This window comes from Lygodium microphyllum, chromosome 16, assembly GCF_053477565.2.
Source record: "Lygodium microphyllum isolate KBCC chromosome 16, Lygodium_microphyllum_v1.1.10, whole genome shotgun sequence".
Taxonomy (NCBI): Eukaryota; Viridiplantae; Streptophyta; class Polypodiopsida; order Schizaeales; family Lygodiaceae; genus Lygodium; species Lygodium microphyllum.
The window spans coordinates 68,884,257-68,900,731 of NC_141150.1; the positions used below are offsets into that span (position 1 = coordinate 68,884,257).

Below are 16,475 nucleotides of genomic sequence, written 5' to 3' on the forward strand. Positions count from 1 at the left end.
GTATCATGAGGTACTTAAATGGCACTCAAGCTATGTGCATATGCTTTGGAAAGAAGGGTACATCTATTGTTGAATATGTAGATAGTAATTTTGCAAGGAGCGTAGACTCAAGGAGATCTACTATAGGTTTTATATTTACTTCCACATGTGGTGCAATCTCTTCAATCTCTTGATTATAGCCATGTACAACTTTATCTACCACCAAGGTTGACTATATTGCAACCATTGACTACAAGAAAGCTATATGGCTTACTCATCTAATGGGAGACTTGGGTATTTCAAATGAAGCACCTACATTGCACTATGATAGTTAAAGTGCCATTCAATTTGCATGAAACACAGCCTTTCATACAAAAGCAAAGCACATTGAGGTGAAGTATCACTTCATCAAGGAGGTGCTCACTCGAGGATAACTACATTGCTTGTCAAGGTTCATACGGATGATAACCTTGCAAATCTTCTCACAATGAGTTTACCTTCTAATCACTTTGCACATTGAATAGTATCTTTACTTTCTTTCTTTTATTCCATAAAGACTGATTAGCCTTTAAGTAAGAGGTTATTGGGGTAAAGACCAAACGCCAATAGTTAGGAGAACACCCTTATTATAAGTACACACTATATAAGCATGTATAGGTGAAGCTAACAAAGAATAAGGATACCATTCATTGTATCGGCTAACACCACTAAACTCTTGTCCCTTTCTCTCAACCCTCTTACACTCCATAGCTTTTACCTTGCATCCCACCATTGCTTTTCCCTCTTAGAGGACTAGGAGGAGCTTAGATGGGGGTTATGAGTATAAATCCCCCTAGGAGACAATTACAAATATCCTAAACAAAGTTACATGGTAGGAAGGCCCATCCAAGGTAACAATAAAATAAGCAATCGTGAATATGGTGAAATGATGCAATTCATGGATCAAAATGAATATAAGTGTATGTTGGACATCAAAGCTTTTTGTAAATTAGAGGTTTGCTTTAAAACAAAAAACTTGTGAGATATGAACAAAAATAAAGTTTAACTTAAATACACATGGTAACATAACCTAGTTAGATAACTAAACTAATTCTCATGTGTTGGGTAAAAAGTGAAAGAATTGATTCATCAACAAAACCACACTAAGAATGGGTGGATCACAACCCTTAGGCTTAGAATCTAGCCAAATCCACCTTAAGGGCCATGCTGGTGGTTGTGCCTTAGTTGCTTAAAGGGAAGGGGGGGCGGGGGCGGGGGCGGGGGGCGAGGGCGGGGGCAGGGGCAGCCAAACATCCCCCTCCTTGAACCAAGTGCATAGCTAACTTACCCCAACCATGTGTCTCCCAACCACAAATGGTACAACATATCAAAGGGGCCAAATATTTTAGATTCACAATGTTTCCCTTGCAAGGCAAAGCCTAAGGCCACCTAGTCAACTAAAATCTATACACTCCATTTAGAGTTTTTTTCATAAGACGGTTTATATTAATATAGAAAAAATATTTACATCTTCCCACTAGCATGGGGGACATTCCATAGCTAAATTAGCTATGCTTCCCTAGACCTTTAGCAATTTCTATAAACACATAAATTCTTCCCAAAACTACCTGATTTCGATGCTTCTAAATAAATCTAATGACTGCAACCTTCTTCTTCCAATAATCCATTGTCTTCATCAGGATGAGGCCTTAGAAAGGTTGGATGTCCATTCTCTTCTTGCAAACAGTTAGGTTCTTTCCTATTTCAACTTTCAAACATCTAAGCTACAAGTGGACTTAATTATATACGAGGTGGGCCAATACTCTTTTTTTTAGCAAAAACTTCTCTTAACCATTGCTTCTCCCTATCAATTAGGTTTCACTTCTAAGAAAATTGTTCTTCCTCCAACCATTAGAGGTAAGAAGGATGTTAGAGATCAATCTAGCATTGGATATGCAAGCTCTTAGAAACCTTAGCATCAGTGTTAATCGGCACAAACATATATGTCATATGCTTTGTCATATAGCCATATTGATTGCTTCAATGACATATCCCCTCTTCTATCATTTGATTGATCCCATTCAACTCCTTTGAGTATTGTTTTCCATGCTAATAGTAGGCCATTAACCATTGATGCTTTAACCTTTGTAAGGACTATAGAACTTATCAATAGATCCTACAATGTTAAGTCACACTAGCAACCTCCTTGAATTGAGCAATTTTTGAAGCATTCTATTAGCTCTAGCTTGAAGTGGCTCCACTCCAAGGCCACCTTCCTTCCTATGAGTAGCCACCACATCCCATGAAATGGAGAGCCACTTCTATCCTTCTTCTTCTTTTTCGCACAAAAAGCTCCTAAACATCCTTTCAATTTCATTTCAGGCTATCTTATTGACAGCAAATATGCTTGCCACAAAAATGGCTATTGCTATAAACATAAAGGTCAGAACTATAATTTCACCTCCTAGTGAGACCGCTTCATGACTCCATTTTTGCACCTTGGCTTAAAACCATTGAAAACATTGCAATTGAGAAATGCCCAATTGCAAAGGGTAGCCCATGAATCTAAAGCCTTCCCCTTTTTGCCAAGTACTTTGAATCCATAGGTTACAAGACTCTCTACATGATCATCATAACCAAGATATAGTAGCTCAATCTTGCTTTTGCTCACCACCAAGCTTGCAAGTTCTGAAAATAGTTGGTAAACTTCTAACAACTTATCTAGCTAGTCTTGATTGGCCTAGACAATATTGGAATTATCATTTGTGAAGCATTGAGAAGTGAAATATTTGCCATCTGGAAGAAGCAAGTTCCCTCTTTGAACCAACCAATCAAGTCTTTTGAGTAACGGAACTGTTACCACTGCAAAGAGGAGGGTGAATGGGCATCCTTGCCGAACCAACCTCCTTAAAGCAGAGGGCTTAGACAACAACCCATTAATGTAGACCCAAGCCTCCACATTGGCAAAGAGGGTTTTGATTATGGAAATAAATTTTGCCTCAAAACCTAAGTTGTCCAGAGCTAGAAGAATGAATTCCCATGAAACTCCGTTGTAGGTTTTCTCAAAATCCATTTTCACTAAAATGGACTTCTACCTACTAGCCAATGGCCAATCGAGAATTGCATCTTAAATCTTCAGCCCATAGATGAATCCATACTAATGGAGTGGATTGTATGACTGAAAAGAGTTTTGATGTGCAATGCGAAAGCTTTCGCATCCAATTTGTACGAGATGTTGAAGATGGTCAAGGGGTGCTAGTGTGTTACCTTAAGTCTTTTAGCGAGTTTCAGAATGACTTTGATTAATCTAGTATTAATCTATTTAGTTAATTCTCATTGGCTAAAGAAAAGTTAATGAAATCCATGCAATTTGCACCACGTCTCTCCCAAAGGCTCTTCAAATTTTCAATAGGCAACCCATCCAAACCAACAGACTTCCCATCTCTCATATTCAATAAAGCAAAGTGCAACTCATCTTTTGTAAAGGGTTTGCTAATCCTCTATGCCTCCTCTTTATTGATCAATGCACCATAATAAAGAGGGAGCTCGGTGCCCCTCATAATCCACCCCAAAATGGAGTTGTAGAGCGTATGAATCAGACCATACAGGATAAGGTCTGTACGATGTTGTCTCATGCTGCATTACCCCATGGCTTTTGGGTAGAGGCTGTTATGATAGCCGTTCATCTAATTAACAAGTCACCAAATAAGTCTTTGGGGGGGAAATTCCCTCAGGAAGAGTGGTCGGGCAAGCCACCTTCTTATGCTCATTTGCGAGTGTTTGGCTGCGAGGCTTTTGTGCACATACAGAAAGACGAACGCAACAAACCGGAACCATAGTCCTATAAATCCATATTCCTAGGATACGGTGACGAGGGTGAGGGTGAGATGGGTATAGACTTTGGGATCCCGAGAAAATAAAGATAGTATGCAGCAATGATGTCATCTTCCATGAAGATCGCATGTATAATCTTGAATTTTGACAAAAGAGATTAAGAAATTTCACTACTACTATAGTTTATTTTGCCTTGTTTTAGACAATAGAGATACTTCATATTCCTTTTCTACAATATCAGCCAAATGATTCTCAATGAGTATCATGATCTCCTTATCCCTATGTACGACACCTTCGGCATCCTCTATACAATTGACCATCTCCTTCATCCTTTTCTCTTTAAGGGCACTAAAGTAGAAGGTGGAAGGGGTGTCCCGATCAGCTTCCCACTAGGCTCTTGTATACAATGGGCAATTATCTGAGGCTAATATGTCAACAATAAGGCTAGTTTTGTTGTTCGGCGAGCACCACCAATCACTATGGTTTACATAGAATGTCTAAATTGGTTGCTCTCTAGTGCATCCATGTTTGGTGATTGTGCTGAGTATATGGAGGGGGGTTACCCTCTGCATGAATTAGAGCAATGTCCTAAAGGCGATGAGTCATTTGCAGAGCATTCCAATACTCTTTTTAAAGCCCACTTGAAGTTCTACCTCTTAGGGATCGATCCTCAGCCTCAATAGTCATGTTCCAACCACCTAAAAGCATGATAGGTTCAAGAGATATCTTCAATTCTAGAAACATCCACTAATTGGCTCTGCCAATTGAAACATTATCCTCATTAACAAAGAATAATAATTTTTGCTACCTACCACATTTATTGAGACAACCATTATGGAGCCATCCTCTCTTGCCCACTCAAACTTGGGTTCCGACTCTTTTTGAATCACCAATATTGTACTTCCTCTCCCAACAAACACAACCTTTCACAAAGGTAGCATATCCTAGGATGGTATAGGCATTAGCTTCTTCCTTCCCACTAACCATGATCTCTTGAAGAGCCACTATATGTGGTTTCCTCCTCATAATGTACAATAGATCCTTCCTTTCACATGAAAACACAATGCTCTGATATTCCAAGTAATGGTGTTAATCCTTTTCGACCTATAATGCATCTCAATAGTAGCACTCCATCATATCTATTTGCCCTTCTTATTCTTTGGCTTAGCAATTTTGGGGTTAGCATTTTCTTTGCCATGACCCATATTCTGCACCTAAGCATTTGGTTGGGATTTACTTCCTTGTTGGATGAGCTCGCCATTAGGGGTCACTAATCCTTCTTTTTCTTGTGGGTCCACTAGCTTCTTGACATTGCTTCCTTCTATTGCTGCTATGATATATCAATAGCAATTTGTGTTTCTTTGACAACAAGGCTAGCTTCTTTCTCCAACTCTTCCAACTTCTTTGGACAATCTTTTGCAAAATCCCCTTGTTGCTTCCATAAATATCAAGAGTTGAAAGATCCGAAGCACATGGGCATAACCAACTCAAATCCACAAATCAAAAAGCTCCAAAACATCTAGTGGTTGGGATCTCCGATCCCATAGTATACAAACCTTGTCAAGCTTGAGAGCTCCAACAGATGATGTCACTACTGGTACATAAAGCACTTTACCAACCACACTAACCAAAGTTGTCACTTCTTCATCAAGCCACACTAACAAGTTGGGAAACATAACCCATACAAGGCATTAATACTACAATGCTGAATTTGGTGAGAAAGATGTGGACCACAATATAGTAAGGACCAAGTTCCCCCTATAATGGACTATGCAACCCAAGATCCAATGACATTCAACGACAAATACGAAGCAAACCCATGGAACAACCTCTCCCACAAACCTAAACTAGACAAGCATAGCTTTGCCTTAGCAGACCACACCCAACCATCGTTTGAAGTCTTCTTCAAAGTGTGGTTTGCCCAATTATCTTTTTCCTCCAAAGTTGCCCTACATATTCCACAACTCCCTTTCACTCCCAAAAAGACATCCGAAACCTTGTCTCCACAAAATAATTTTATATGTAGTCTTTTCACAATAGTTAGACCTTGAACCAAGTGCATAACTAACTTACTGCAACTCTGTCTCCCAACCACAAATGGTACAACATATCAAAGGGACCAAATGTTTTAGATTCACCACATTTCCCTTGCAAGGCAAAGCCCAGGTCACCTAATTAATTGAACTCTATACACACTAGTTAGAGTTGAATAGACATTGACTACAGAACTAAAACTAGTCAATTACCAAAGGTTGTTCCCACACCTATGGTTCCTTTGGCCTCATTTTACACTAAAACATGACAAGATACAAAGACAAAACAAATGCATTTCAAGCTCAACAACAGGTCTCCTTTTGAAAACATATGCGCAAACCATTAAGGTAACAAAACACCTACACCAACCTATTGCACCACAAGCTACAAATGCCAATTGCCTAAGAAGTATCATATAGAACCAGAAATATCATAAAAACACACCTTTCATTCTGAAAAACCCAAATCAAATACACAATAACGAATTCATCCTTGCAAAGACCTCCATTTATAGAATCAAGATTTAGTCCAGAACAAATAAGTACTAAAAAGTATTTTGCCTTGAAGAGCTAGGTGTTTGTTTCCTTATGGATTGATGTTATACAAAAACAAGCCTTGTAACCTTGTTGGGCACAATTAACTAGATTGGAATGTTGCACTGTTTTTACCACAAATAGCCAATTATTCAACATATGGATTGATACCTCATGAGATCTCTTCACGACATCTAGTTTCTGCCAGTTAAGGATGAAATAAACAGATATTTGCACATTAGAAAATTCTATTAACCTATAAAATGCAGCTCAGAACACTTTCAGAAAAATCTATTTGCACATTAGAAAATTCTATTAATCCATAAAATGCAGTTCAGAACACTTTTAGAATGTCGCAAGGCTTGCCATTTGACATTTTCTGAAAGCCAAAAAACATCAGACCATCATCATTAAGGTGGGTTGGGTGGGTGGCTGTGAGAGAGAGAGAGAGAGAGAGAGAACAAACTAATATAAGGTCATGCAAATACACCATGAAACTCTTAAAAAGGAAGAGTGTCACTATTGCACTTCTTCAGAGCCACAGGCTGAGAAAACTACTTATGTTGGTAACTACTTAATGCATTTGAATATAGACTTAAGCTGAACTGTTTTGATGCCTACATCTGTAAAAACACTTTACAGATGTAGTATATAGAGTTAAGCTGAACTGTTTTGATGTCTACATCTGTGACTCAGTAGTATATACTTTACAAAGTAGCAGTTTTCTGTGGTGGTCAACACCAACATTAACAATGTACTGGTTGTATAAGTTAATTCCCTAAGTTTCTTTTTGAGGAAAAACTGAGCAAAATACAGAGTTCAAAAGATTTAACCGGTGTCATGGTGTTAGGTCAGCCCTGGACACGCAGTCCCATAAAAGCACCCGATGAACACCCTGGTTCTCTACCCTGCCATTTACCCCTGCTAGATGGGACCAGGTCAACATGTTTATGTACCAGAAACTACAGACATGTCCTAGTGCTAAGATATTACCAACCTGTAAATACCCCCAAAAATCTTCAATGCACCTCCAATGAAGAATAGCCAAAATAAGGCCATCATCACACCAAAAAGTGCCAGTATGCCAATATCTACAGTGGAACCTGCCATACTGTGTCTCCGACTTGAAGTCAAAGAGCGAACAATGGTTTTGCTGCTCTCCAATTCTGGAAAGGAGCAGACAATACAGGAAGATACTCTTTTGGCACAATTACATGTTAAAGTGACAGCACTGACATCTACACTAGTGGCCATGATACTTATAGAATTGACAGGAGAACGAGGATTTGGAGATAAATCAGCTGCTGAAGCTGGCAATATGGGAAGTGTTTCTAAGCAGTTAAAAAGAATGTCGTATGTCTTTACTGCTGATTTCCCTTTCAAGTCCTCGGTCCTCTCAGAATCTCTCTGAGAGTCATTGATTGCATTCTGTTTTTCTGCTCTGCCAGCTACCAGTTCATTAGCAGCCAGTATCCTTGATGACGAATAATTGACACTCCCCTTGCTCAAATCTGGGGTATTAGACACATCCTTCTCATTTGCACTGGTCTCATTCTGTGTGTAAGAAGTCTGACCAGACCCTGAAAACCCAAACCTGTCAAGCGTATGTGAAGATGAGAATGAGATGTCATAGAAGTTCCTACCCTCTGACCTAAAGCCAGGATCTTCAGACACAGGGGCGGGGGTTCCACATTCAGCATTTCCATTTAACATTTCCTTCCAGTCATACTGACTCTTTGTGTTTATGTCATTTGGCCCATCAATCTCAACCATCTCCCCTGCAATGTGGTGGGATCCATCATCCCTTATGCCAGCTGTATCCACATCATAATCTGCATTCATCAAGACAAGATTCAGTAACACAAGATCAAAATGCCACAATTCCTAACTTAAGGACATCAAAGCTAAGCGTTGTAGACTATACCTAGAAAACCCTCCACTACATCTTGGCAGTCTGTATTCAAAGTGCAGGTAATAACTGACGGTTGCATCTTCATAGCCTGTACTAGACCAATCTCTGCAGATACTTCCAGGCCCTAAAGATACATATGTATTGTGTGAGACTTTGGCTTGAGTTCACTTCTTGTGTTATGAACATGACATTTTTCAATGCAGAGAAAACCGAACTTCTCTATTATGGTAAGGAAAGCCAAGTTTAAGTGAAAATTACCTCTGAGGCCAAATCTTTGGGACTACAACCAGTAATATCAGGTTCTAATGCTTGAAGCTTCTGGTCTTTGAACACAAAATTTGACATCAATGGATTGTCATACCCAGAAGAATGTGCACACAGCTCTCTCTGTTTTGTCGCTGGATCACACTGTAACCTACTTTTAGCAAGCCGATCAGATGCTGAAATCTCCCTTTTAGTTATTTGCCTAGGCTCAATTCCTGTATTGTTATCATCAGCTTCGGTAGCGAAATGCAAGTCATTTAATTCCAAAAAGTCATCTTCTCTAGACATCTGTAAGTCAATTTGGTTCCATTCAGGGTCAACAAATGACTCAAAGCCTTTGGAACCCATTTCTGGCTCAAACTTGTAAACTCCTTCAGATAGGCCAGCGACTTCATCATAAAGCTGTAACAAAAGATCTCGTTCATCCGCAGCTGAAGAAAACCAACTGGAGCTATTGAGCATATCTGTCTCAACATAAGTAGAGGAGGCCAGATCTCCAGTATCAAAGGGATCAGTGTAAGTCGTAGGGAGCATTTCCACTGCTGAAAGTTTTTCATTTGAAGGCGACATCTGCAGACAATTTAAGACAATTATACATAATCATACATTTGATACACTATCGCCTTGATGTGATAAACTGCGAATTTTGAGAGTTAAAACGCATCTATAATCCAACAAATGGTCTCTGAAGACTTTATTATCTCAAGAAACATCACTCTGCAGTGATAATATTGTACTTGTAACAACATAAAACTAAACCTATATACAGGTTTTTGTACACAGATAAACAATTAAGAAAAGATACATACAAACTAGGATTCATGTGCATTATGAGCAATAGTTAGTCGAATGCTAAGCAATGCATCCAAATTTCACATCCCCGTGACATCCATGATTAGCCTACTAAACACTTGCATTTCAACAATAATGCTTGGTTATTCAGTACCATTTTGATTGCTGTGGATTTGTACGATTGTGATTAGTTGCATACTAGTGTACTCACTACCTTGGAAAAATGCGCATTGCCAGAACATGAAGTAATAGCAGCATGCTTGGTTACTTCAAAACATGTATGAACAACTATACATCAACAATACATGTAGTAACGATAGTATGCCTAGTCACTAGAAAACATGTATTGCTCATTTTGTATGTCATGTTGAACCTTAACTATATACATCAAGAGGGGGATATGTCATCAAAATGAGAAATACACTTGATGATTTAATTAAACTTCACAAAGACTTTCAATAAAAATAAACTCTAATCTTAGTACCCCTTACGCTTAGCATGGTGACCATTACACAAGCGGTGAAGAGTCTAACACTGGGTATGTAGTAGACAAGTGTACAAGCATGTGGTACAACAGCCAGACAAAAGTAACAAGGTGCAATGTGAAACTTAACGTTAAATTGGAAGTCTGCACCTTAGAATTACATTGAAAGTAAGAAACTCACTTAGAACACTTGAGTTATAAAGCAAACCTTGAGCTAAGTTTCATCCACTAAGCAACTCACTTATGATTAACAATTAAGTCATTTTCTAGCCCTTAATCAAGAACAAGATCCAATTAAGGAGCAAATGGCTACTCATTTTGAAGGATTATCTTGGCTATTTGGAGCTCCTTCTCTCTCATTTGGAACGGCTTGACTTTAAAGGCCACCATTCTCTCTTCTTTGCTGCAGAATTTGCAAGTTTCAACCACGGAATATGAGCTGACAGCATAGATGGAGTATGGACAACAACCAACCTCCTCTTAGCATAAGGAATCCTTGAGGTGTCAGAAGTGGTGCAACAATGGAAGCATAGAGAAGTGCTGAAATGAACTACTGAACACAAGACAAAAGAGTAAGAAAACAAAAGAACAAAAGATCACTGCAAAAGAAGAGAACTTAGAGATGTGCTCGGGAAATGGAATCCATATACCAAACAAGAGAATGGCGCATACAACAACGGTCATTGGCTACATGGGCATCGGCACTCGCTCCTCTCTCCAACAAGACGACCACCTGAAGAATGGTGATAACTGAGAGGAGGAGCCACTGAATAAATAGGCCCAAAATATGCCAAATATGGTAGCTGGTCGACCAGCATAAAGGCCTAAAAAATCACTACGATGACCACCATAACATGCCTAAAATACCTAGTAATGTCAAGCATAGCCCGGACTCACACATGAACTAACTAGGTTGATAACACCCTCTCTTAGATCATGATTGATGATACAATAGAATGATACAATGATAATCATATATAACAAAGAACCGCCAGAGTAGAACCATGGATACCCAAGTACTAGGTGATCAAGCCACCACCAAGGTGCCTCGAAGAGAACCTAAGGTCAATGTCGATCGTACTAGTGCCTGGAAATAGAGAAGAGTCATAATAGATCTCTATGTTTGTCAACAATGTCTCATAGTAGCATATAAGACCATCCTATCAAAAATGCCTCTGAACATGTGTGGCCATGGATTCCCCGCCTTTAGCCAAGACTACTAAAGTGTCTCCTCACGTGAGCTCAAAACTAGGAGCCAATCTTGTTCTCTGTCAAAGAAACGTCGCATCATGAACCTTGATGTCAATCCCAACCCCACGATTTGAACTTGCCAAACTTCGATTGATGTGTCAGGAATGTCCCTCTGTGGAACCTATACACCTATATATCTGTATAGATGAGACTTGACTACCTCATCTCACCATCCTCTCACACTCCCTCTCTGACACTGAAGAGTTGTGAGGGATAGCTACATCACCTGGACTAGAAAGCAGCTGAGGAAGGGGCAATCAAGCCCTTTCCGCAGTCTAAAGAAGTGGATCCCTTTCGCACTGCAGACTTTCCCTTGGTCGAAGGATCAAAGTCGGAGTCTGAGGAAGGGAATGACACATCGGAGGAGTCTGCATCCCACTTCTTATGCTTCTCCTTCTTATTCCCTGAGGCGGCTAACTCCTTACAATCCTTCTGCAAGTGGCCCTTCTTACCAGAGTGATAACACTGGACCTTCGACTTCTTCTTCCTGTCACCCCCCTCTAATGCTGTAAATGCCTCATTGGAACCTCCATAATGAGAGCACAGGGGATATAGCTCAGTTGGTAGAACGCCGCCGCGGATATCAACCGTGTCTGTCGTTCCATCCCCCCGAGGAAAGCCTCCCTTGTAAACACAAAGATGTCTCATACTCAAGTAGCATTGAGGACATATGTATAAAGCTCACAATTGTAGAGGATGTTTGCACCCTCAAAGCATTTGCCACTCCATCAAACTCGAGGGGAAACTTATAGAGTACCGTGCCCACTAGATAGGCCTCTAGAGAATCAAACATCATGTGCCAAAGCTAGTCTTGTACCTGTGTAACACGAAGTAAAAATGATTGAATGGTGTCCTTCAACTCATACTTCATCTGCTGAAGTTGTCCATAAAGGGTTACAAATACGCATGCTTGCTTCAGTGGTTTTTATTCTGCCTTGATTGCTTCAGGACAATCTAAGACTCTTCAATGGGAAGATTGGTTCCTATGGTCTTGGACCAAGAGGAGCAACTGAAAGGAACCGATGCTTCAAAATTTGAGGCCTTGGTTGTCAATCCTCTCAAAAGAAGGGGAAGGACCAAAAGAAGGAGGAGGACAAATCTAAGAAGGGCAAAGACAAAGAGTCTACTTGTCACATTTGTGGCAAAACAGATCACTAGAAGAAGGATTGCCTCAACAAGGAGAAGAAGGAGAAATCTTCAAAGGATTCCGAAGCGATGGTTGTTTCCTCATCATCTGCTTTCCTCCATTTGGAAGTGGTTGAGGATTCAACCCTGATGGCTTCTGATGTTGCATCGACGGTCCCATACACTCGAGAGTGGATCGTTAACAGTGGTGCCTCCCTGCACTTGACTCCTTCTTCAAGAGGTGTTGCTCATTTGCAGCCTTCCCATGGTCAAATTCTCATTGGTGATAGTTTATCTATTCTTATTCAAGGACAGGGGAAAATGCATCTTATTCCACATCGACGTGGTGGTGCCCATGCATCCGAGGTACTTTATGTGCCGGCTTTGGGGTATTATCTTCGAGACAGGTTCTTTCTTCACATTACGAGGAGAATGGAGTCTACAAGTTGCGGTCTTCTTCTGCCTTCACTTCTCTTCTTCTTACGGTCTAAGACTCTTCACTGGGAAGAGTTGGTTCCTATGGTCTTGGACCAAGAGGAGCAACTGAAAGGAACCAATGCTTCAAAATTCGAGGCCTTGGTTGTCAATCCTCTCAAAAGAAGGGGAAGGACCAAAAGAAGGAGGAGGACAAATCTAAGAAGGACAAAGACAAGGAGTCTACTTGTCACATTTGTGGCAAATCAGGTCACTAGAAGAAGGATTGCCTCGACAAGGAGAAGAAGGAGAAATCTTCAAAGGATTCCAAAGCGATGGTTGTTCCCTCATCATCTGTTTTCCTCCATTTGGAGGTGGTTGAGGATTCGACCCTGACGGCTTCTGATGCTGCATCGACGATCCCATACACTCGAGAGTGGATCGTTAACAGTGGTGCCTCCCGATACTTGACTCCTTCTTCAAGAGGTGTTGCTCATTTGCAACCTTCCCATGGTCAAATTCTCATTGGTGATAGTTCATCTATTCTTATTCAAGGACAGGGAAAAATGCATCTTATTCCAGATCGACGTGGCGGTGCCCATGCATCCGAGGTACTTTATGTGCCGGCTTTGGGGTATTATCTTCGAGACAGGTTCTTTCTTCACATTACGAGGAGAATGGAGTCTACAAGTTGCGGTCTTCTTCTGCCTTCACTTCTCTTCTTCTTACGGTCTAAGACTCTTCACTGGGAAGAGTTGGTTCCTATGGTCTTGGACCAAGAGGAGCAACTGAAAGGAACCAATGCTTCAAAATCCGAGGCCTTGGTTGTCAATCCTCTCAAAAGAAGGGGAAGGACCAAAAGAAGGAGGACAAATCTAAGAAGGGCAAAGACAAGGAGTCTACTTGTCACATTTGTGGCAAAACAGGTCACTAGAAGAAGGATTGCCTCGACAAGGAGAAGAAGGAGAAATCTTCAAAGGATTCCAAAGCGATGGTTGTTCCCTCATCATCTGCTTTCCTCCATTTGGAGGTGGTTGAGGATTCGACCTTGACGGCTTCTGATGCTGCATCGACGGCCCCATACACTCGAGAGTGGATCGTTAATAGTGGTGCCTCCCGACACTTGACTCCTTCAAGAGGTGTTGCTCATTTGCAGCCTTCCCATGATCAAATTCTCATTGGTGATAGTTCATCTATTCTTATTCAAGGACGGGGAAAAATGCATCTTATTCCAGATCAACGTGGTGGTGCCCATGCATCCGAGGTACTTTATGTGCCGGCTTTGGGGTATTATCTTCGAGACAGGTTCTTTCTTCACATTACGAGGAGAATGGAGTCTACAAGTTGCGGTCTTCTTCTGCCTTCGCTTCGCTTCTTCTTACCTCCCAAACTCAATCTGAGCTTTGGCATGCTCATTTTGGCCATCTCAATTATGATTACCTTCACAAGGCATCTAAGAGCCACGTTTACCGAATATTGTGGTGAGCCAACAGCCTTGTGTATCCTGCATCCATGGGAAGCAAACTCTTGTTGTTGTTCCTAGCAAGGCTTCAAGGTGGTCTTCAGCACCTTTGGAGCTTGTTTCTACCTATCTTTGTGGACCGATGAGGATGGAGTCCCTTAGAGGGAGCTTGTATTTCATGCTAATTGTGGATGAGTACAGTAGGATGACATGGGTCTATTTCTTGAAGCTGAAGTCGGAGGCTTTCTCCAACTTTTAGAATTGGTTGCTCTTTGAGGAGAACCAATTGGGGTGGAAGCAGAAGACCTTTCAATCAGATAAGGGCAAAGAGTTTGTTTCTAATGAGTTTGCTCGTTTTTTGACAGACTGTGGTATTCACGAGGATTTTGCCAATACAAACACCCCTCAAGAGAATGGCATTTTGGAGCAAAAGAATCACAAAGCGATCAAGATGGCCCCGTACCATGCTGGAACATCGTCAAACACCTCAGTGTCTAAGGACTGAGGCTGCAACTACTACTGCTCACATCCTTAATCGTTCCCCTACTTCTGTTGTTGTTGGTACGACTCCTTATGAGGCATACTTTGAGTCGAAGCCAAATGTTTCTTATTTCAAGGTCTTTGGATGTGATGCCTATATTCACATCCCAAAGACACAACATGACAAATTTGAAGCGGCTTCCAAAAGACAGGTGTTTGTGGGCTATAGCTTGCAATCTCAAGGCTACCAATTGTATGATCTTGTTAAGTGGGATGTCTACACAAGCCCTGACATTTGGTTCATGGATGTTTCAATCCCAAAGGGGAGTGAGGACTACCCAGTTCTTGGAGATCCCAGTGATAGCTGGGCCTCGACAATTGTTCCTCTAGGACTCTTCTTCAGATGAGGAGCTTAGTCCTCAACCACTGGATTCACCAATTGCTCCTACACCGTCGGTGGACCTTCCAAAAACTTCAACAAATGGCGAGCGACAAGGTGAGATTCGGCCTCCTCGTTGGGCATGTGACACGCTTCGAGATTCAGGGATCGAAGGGGTCCTTGAGAAGTGGCAACAGAAAGATGGACTGCGGAGGTCACGAAGGCACCAGGCACATTCTACAGAGCTTGTTTGCTCTAACTACTTATTATGTCTTGTGTTATGCAGGATAGAGAGCATACCTCCGTGAAGAAGGCTTTGTTGGGATATAAAGGCCCGATAACCTCCAAATTTTCCCATCCCAACTCCAATAGAAAAAGTATCCCAGACATACAATGATCAACACCTCATTGCACACACATACAGAACACCCCCTGGTGGCCGATTGTTGTGGCTCCTACTACGACTCTCCTACACCCTCGGGATTAGCCCCATGATGTGTTTTCTTAAATATAAAACATGTGTAAAACTGTACACTCTTTTGATAAAATATTTCAAGGGATATTTTCGTTTCCTTACTATAGTACACGCACATTGTATATGTGAACGCACCCTTTACGTGCCCTAAGTATAAATACATTTTATTCTTTGTGTACCAACACATTGTTGGTACTCTTATCGTCTCATACTTTCACTCTGCTCATACTCTCTCAACCCGTCACACTCACTCGTTCACTCCTGCTCGAGCTGCGTCCCTATCACTTCCAACAACTGGTATCAGAGCCAAGACTCTGCACACTTTCCAAGATTGAGGCGACGGCTGCTGGGCTTGCGGCAATAGGCGTGTAGCAGCAGTCAGCAGGCGACTGTAGTAGAGAACCAACAGACCAGCGTGACGAAGTGCAAGCGACAGCTGTGCAGTGCAACGACTAACTGGTGGACGGAACCAACGTTGGCGGATAACAGCTGTGCAGTGCGACGACTGACTCGCGACAAAACCAACGTTGGTGGACGGAACCAACATAAAGGCGGGCGCAGAGATCGCGTGACGGGCGACAGGCAGGCGGCGCTGACGGGCAAGCGTCTGACGTGATGGGGCAGGGTCAAAATCTATGCAAATCTGGCCACTGAATTTGGGGCTTTTCCTAGATTTGGCATCATTCATGCCTGTAAATGACTTTTGAGTCAAAAATTGCAAACATCACGAGCGGTGACCTCAATTAAAGTGGGGATTTTGCCGATTTTGTCGAAATTTTGCATTTTTTGGTCAAATTACCTGACATTGGATCCTTGAAATTTAGGGCTTTTTATGTATTGGCAAAGCTTTACTCAACTGGGTCAGATTGACTGACATTCATGCAATTTTGGGACTTGGAATTTTGGGGATTTGCGTAGAATTTTGGTAAATTTCTGCATCTTTTGCCCGTGCATTGGCTGGTTAATGTATAAACAGCAGAGATTTATTTCTGGTTGAGAAAAAACAGCAGAGTATTTTACTGGTTCAGCTTGTGCTTCCGCAGATTAGTGCATTTACTCGTGTTCGTGATAAAATGGC

At 41.3% G+C, this 16,475-nt stretch overlaps 1 protein-coding gene across 1 annotated transcript in view; it reads right to left on the minus strand.

The window, feature by feature from the left end:
- Window positions 1-6,771: 6,771 nt before the first annotated feature.
- LOC148022948 (uncharacterized) overlaps window positions 6,772-16,475 on the minus strand; it is a 29,174-nt gene continuing 19,470 nt past the window's right edge. Inside the window, exons 5-7 of the mRNA XM_087695876.1 lie at window positions 8,530-9,105; window positions 8,284-8,395; window positions 6,772-8,191 (exon numbers count right to left, since the gene is read on the minus strand). Coding sequence (XP_087552002.1) covers window positions 7,341-8,191; window positions 8,284-8,395; window positions 8,530-9,105 — 1,539 coding nt within the window. The 3' untranslated portion in view covers window positions 6,772-7,340. The remainder of the gene's footprint in view (window positions 8,192-8,283; window positions 8,396-8,529; window positions 9,106-16,475) is intronic.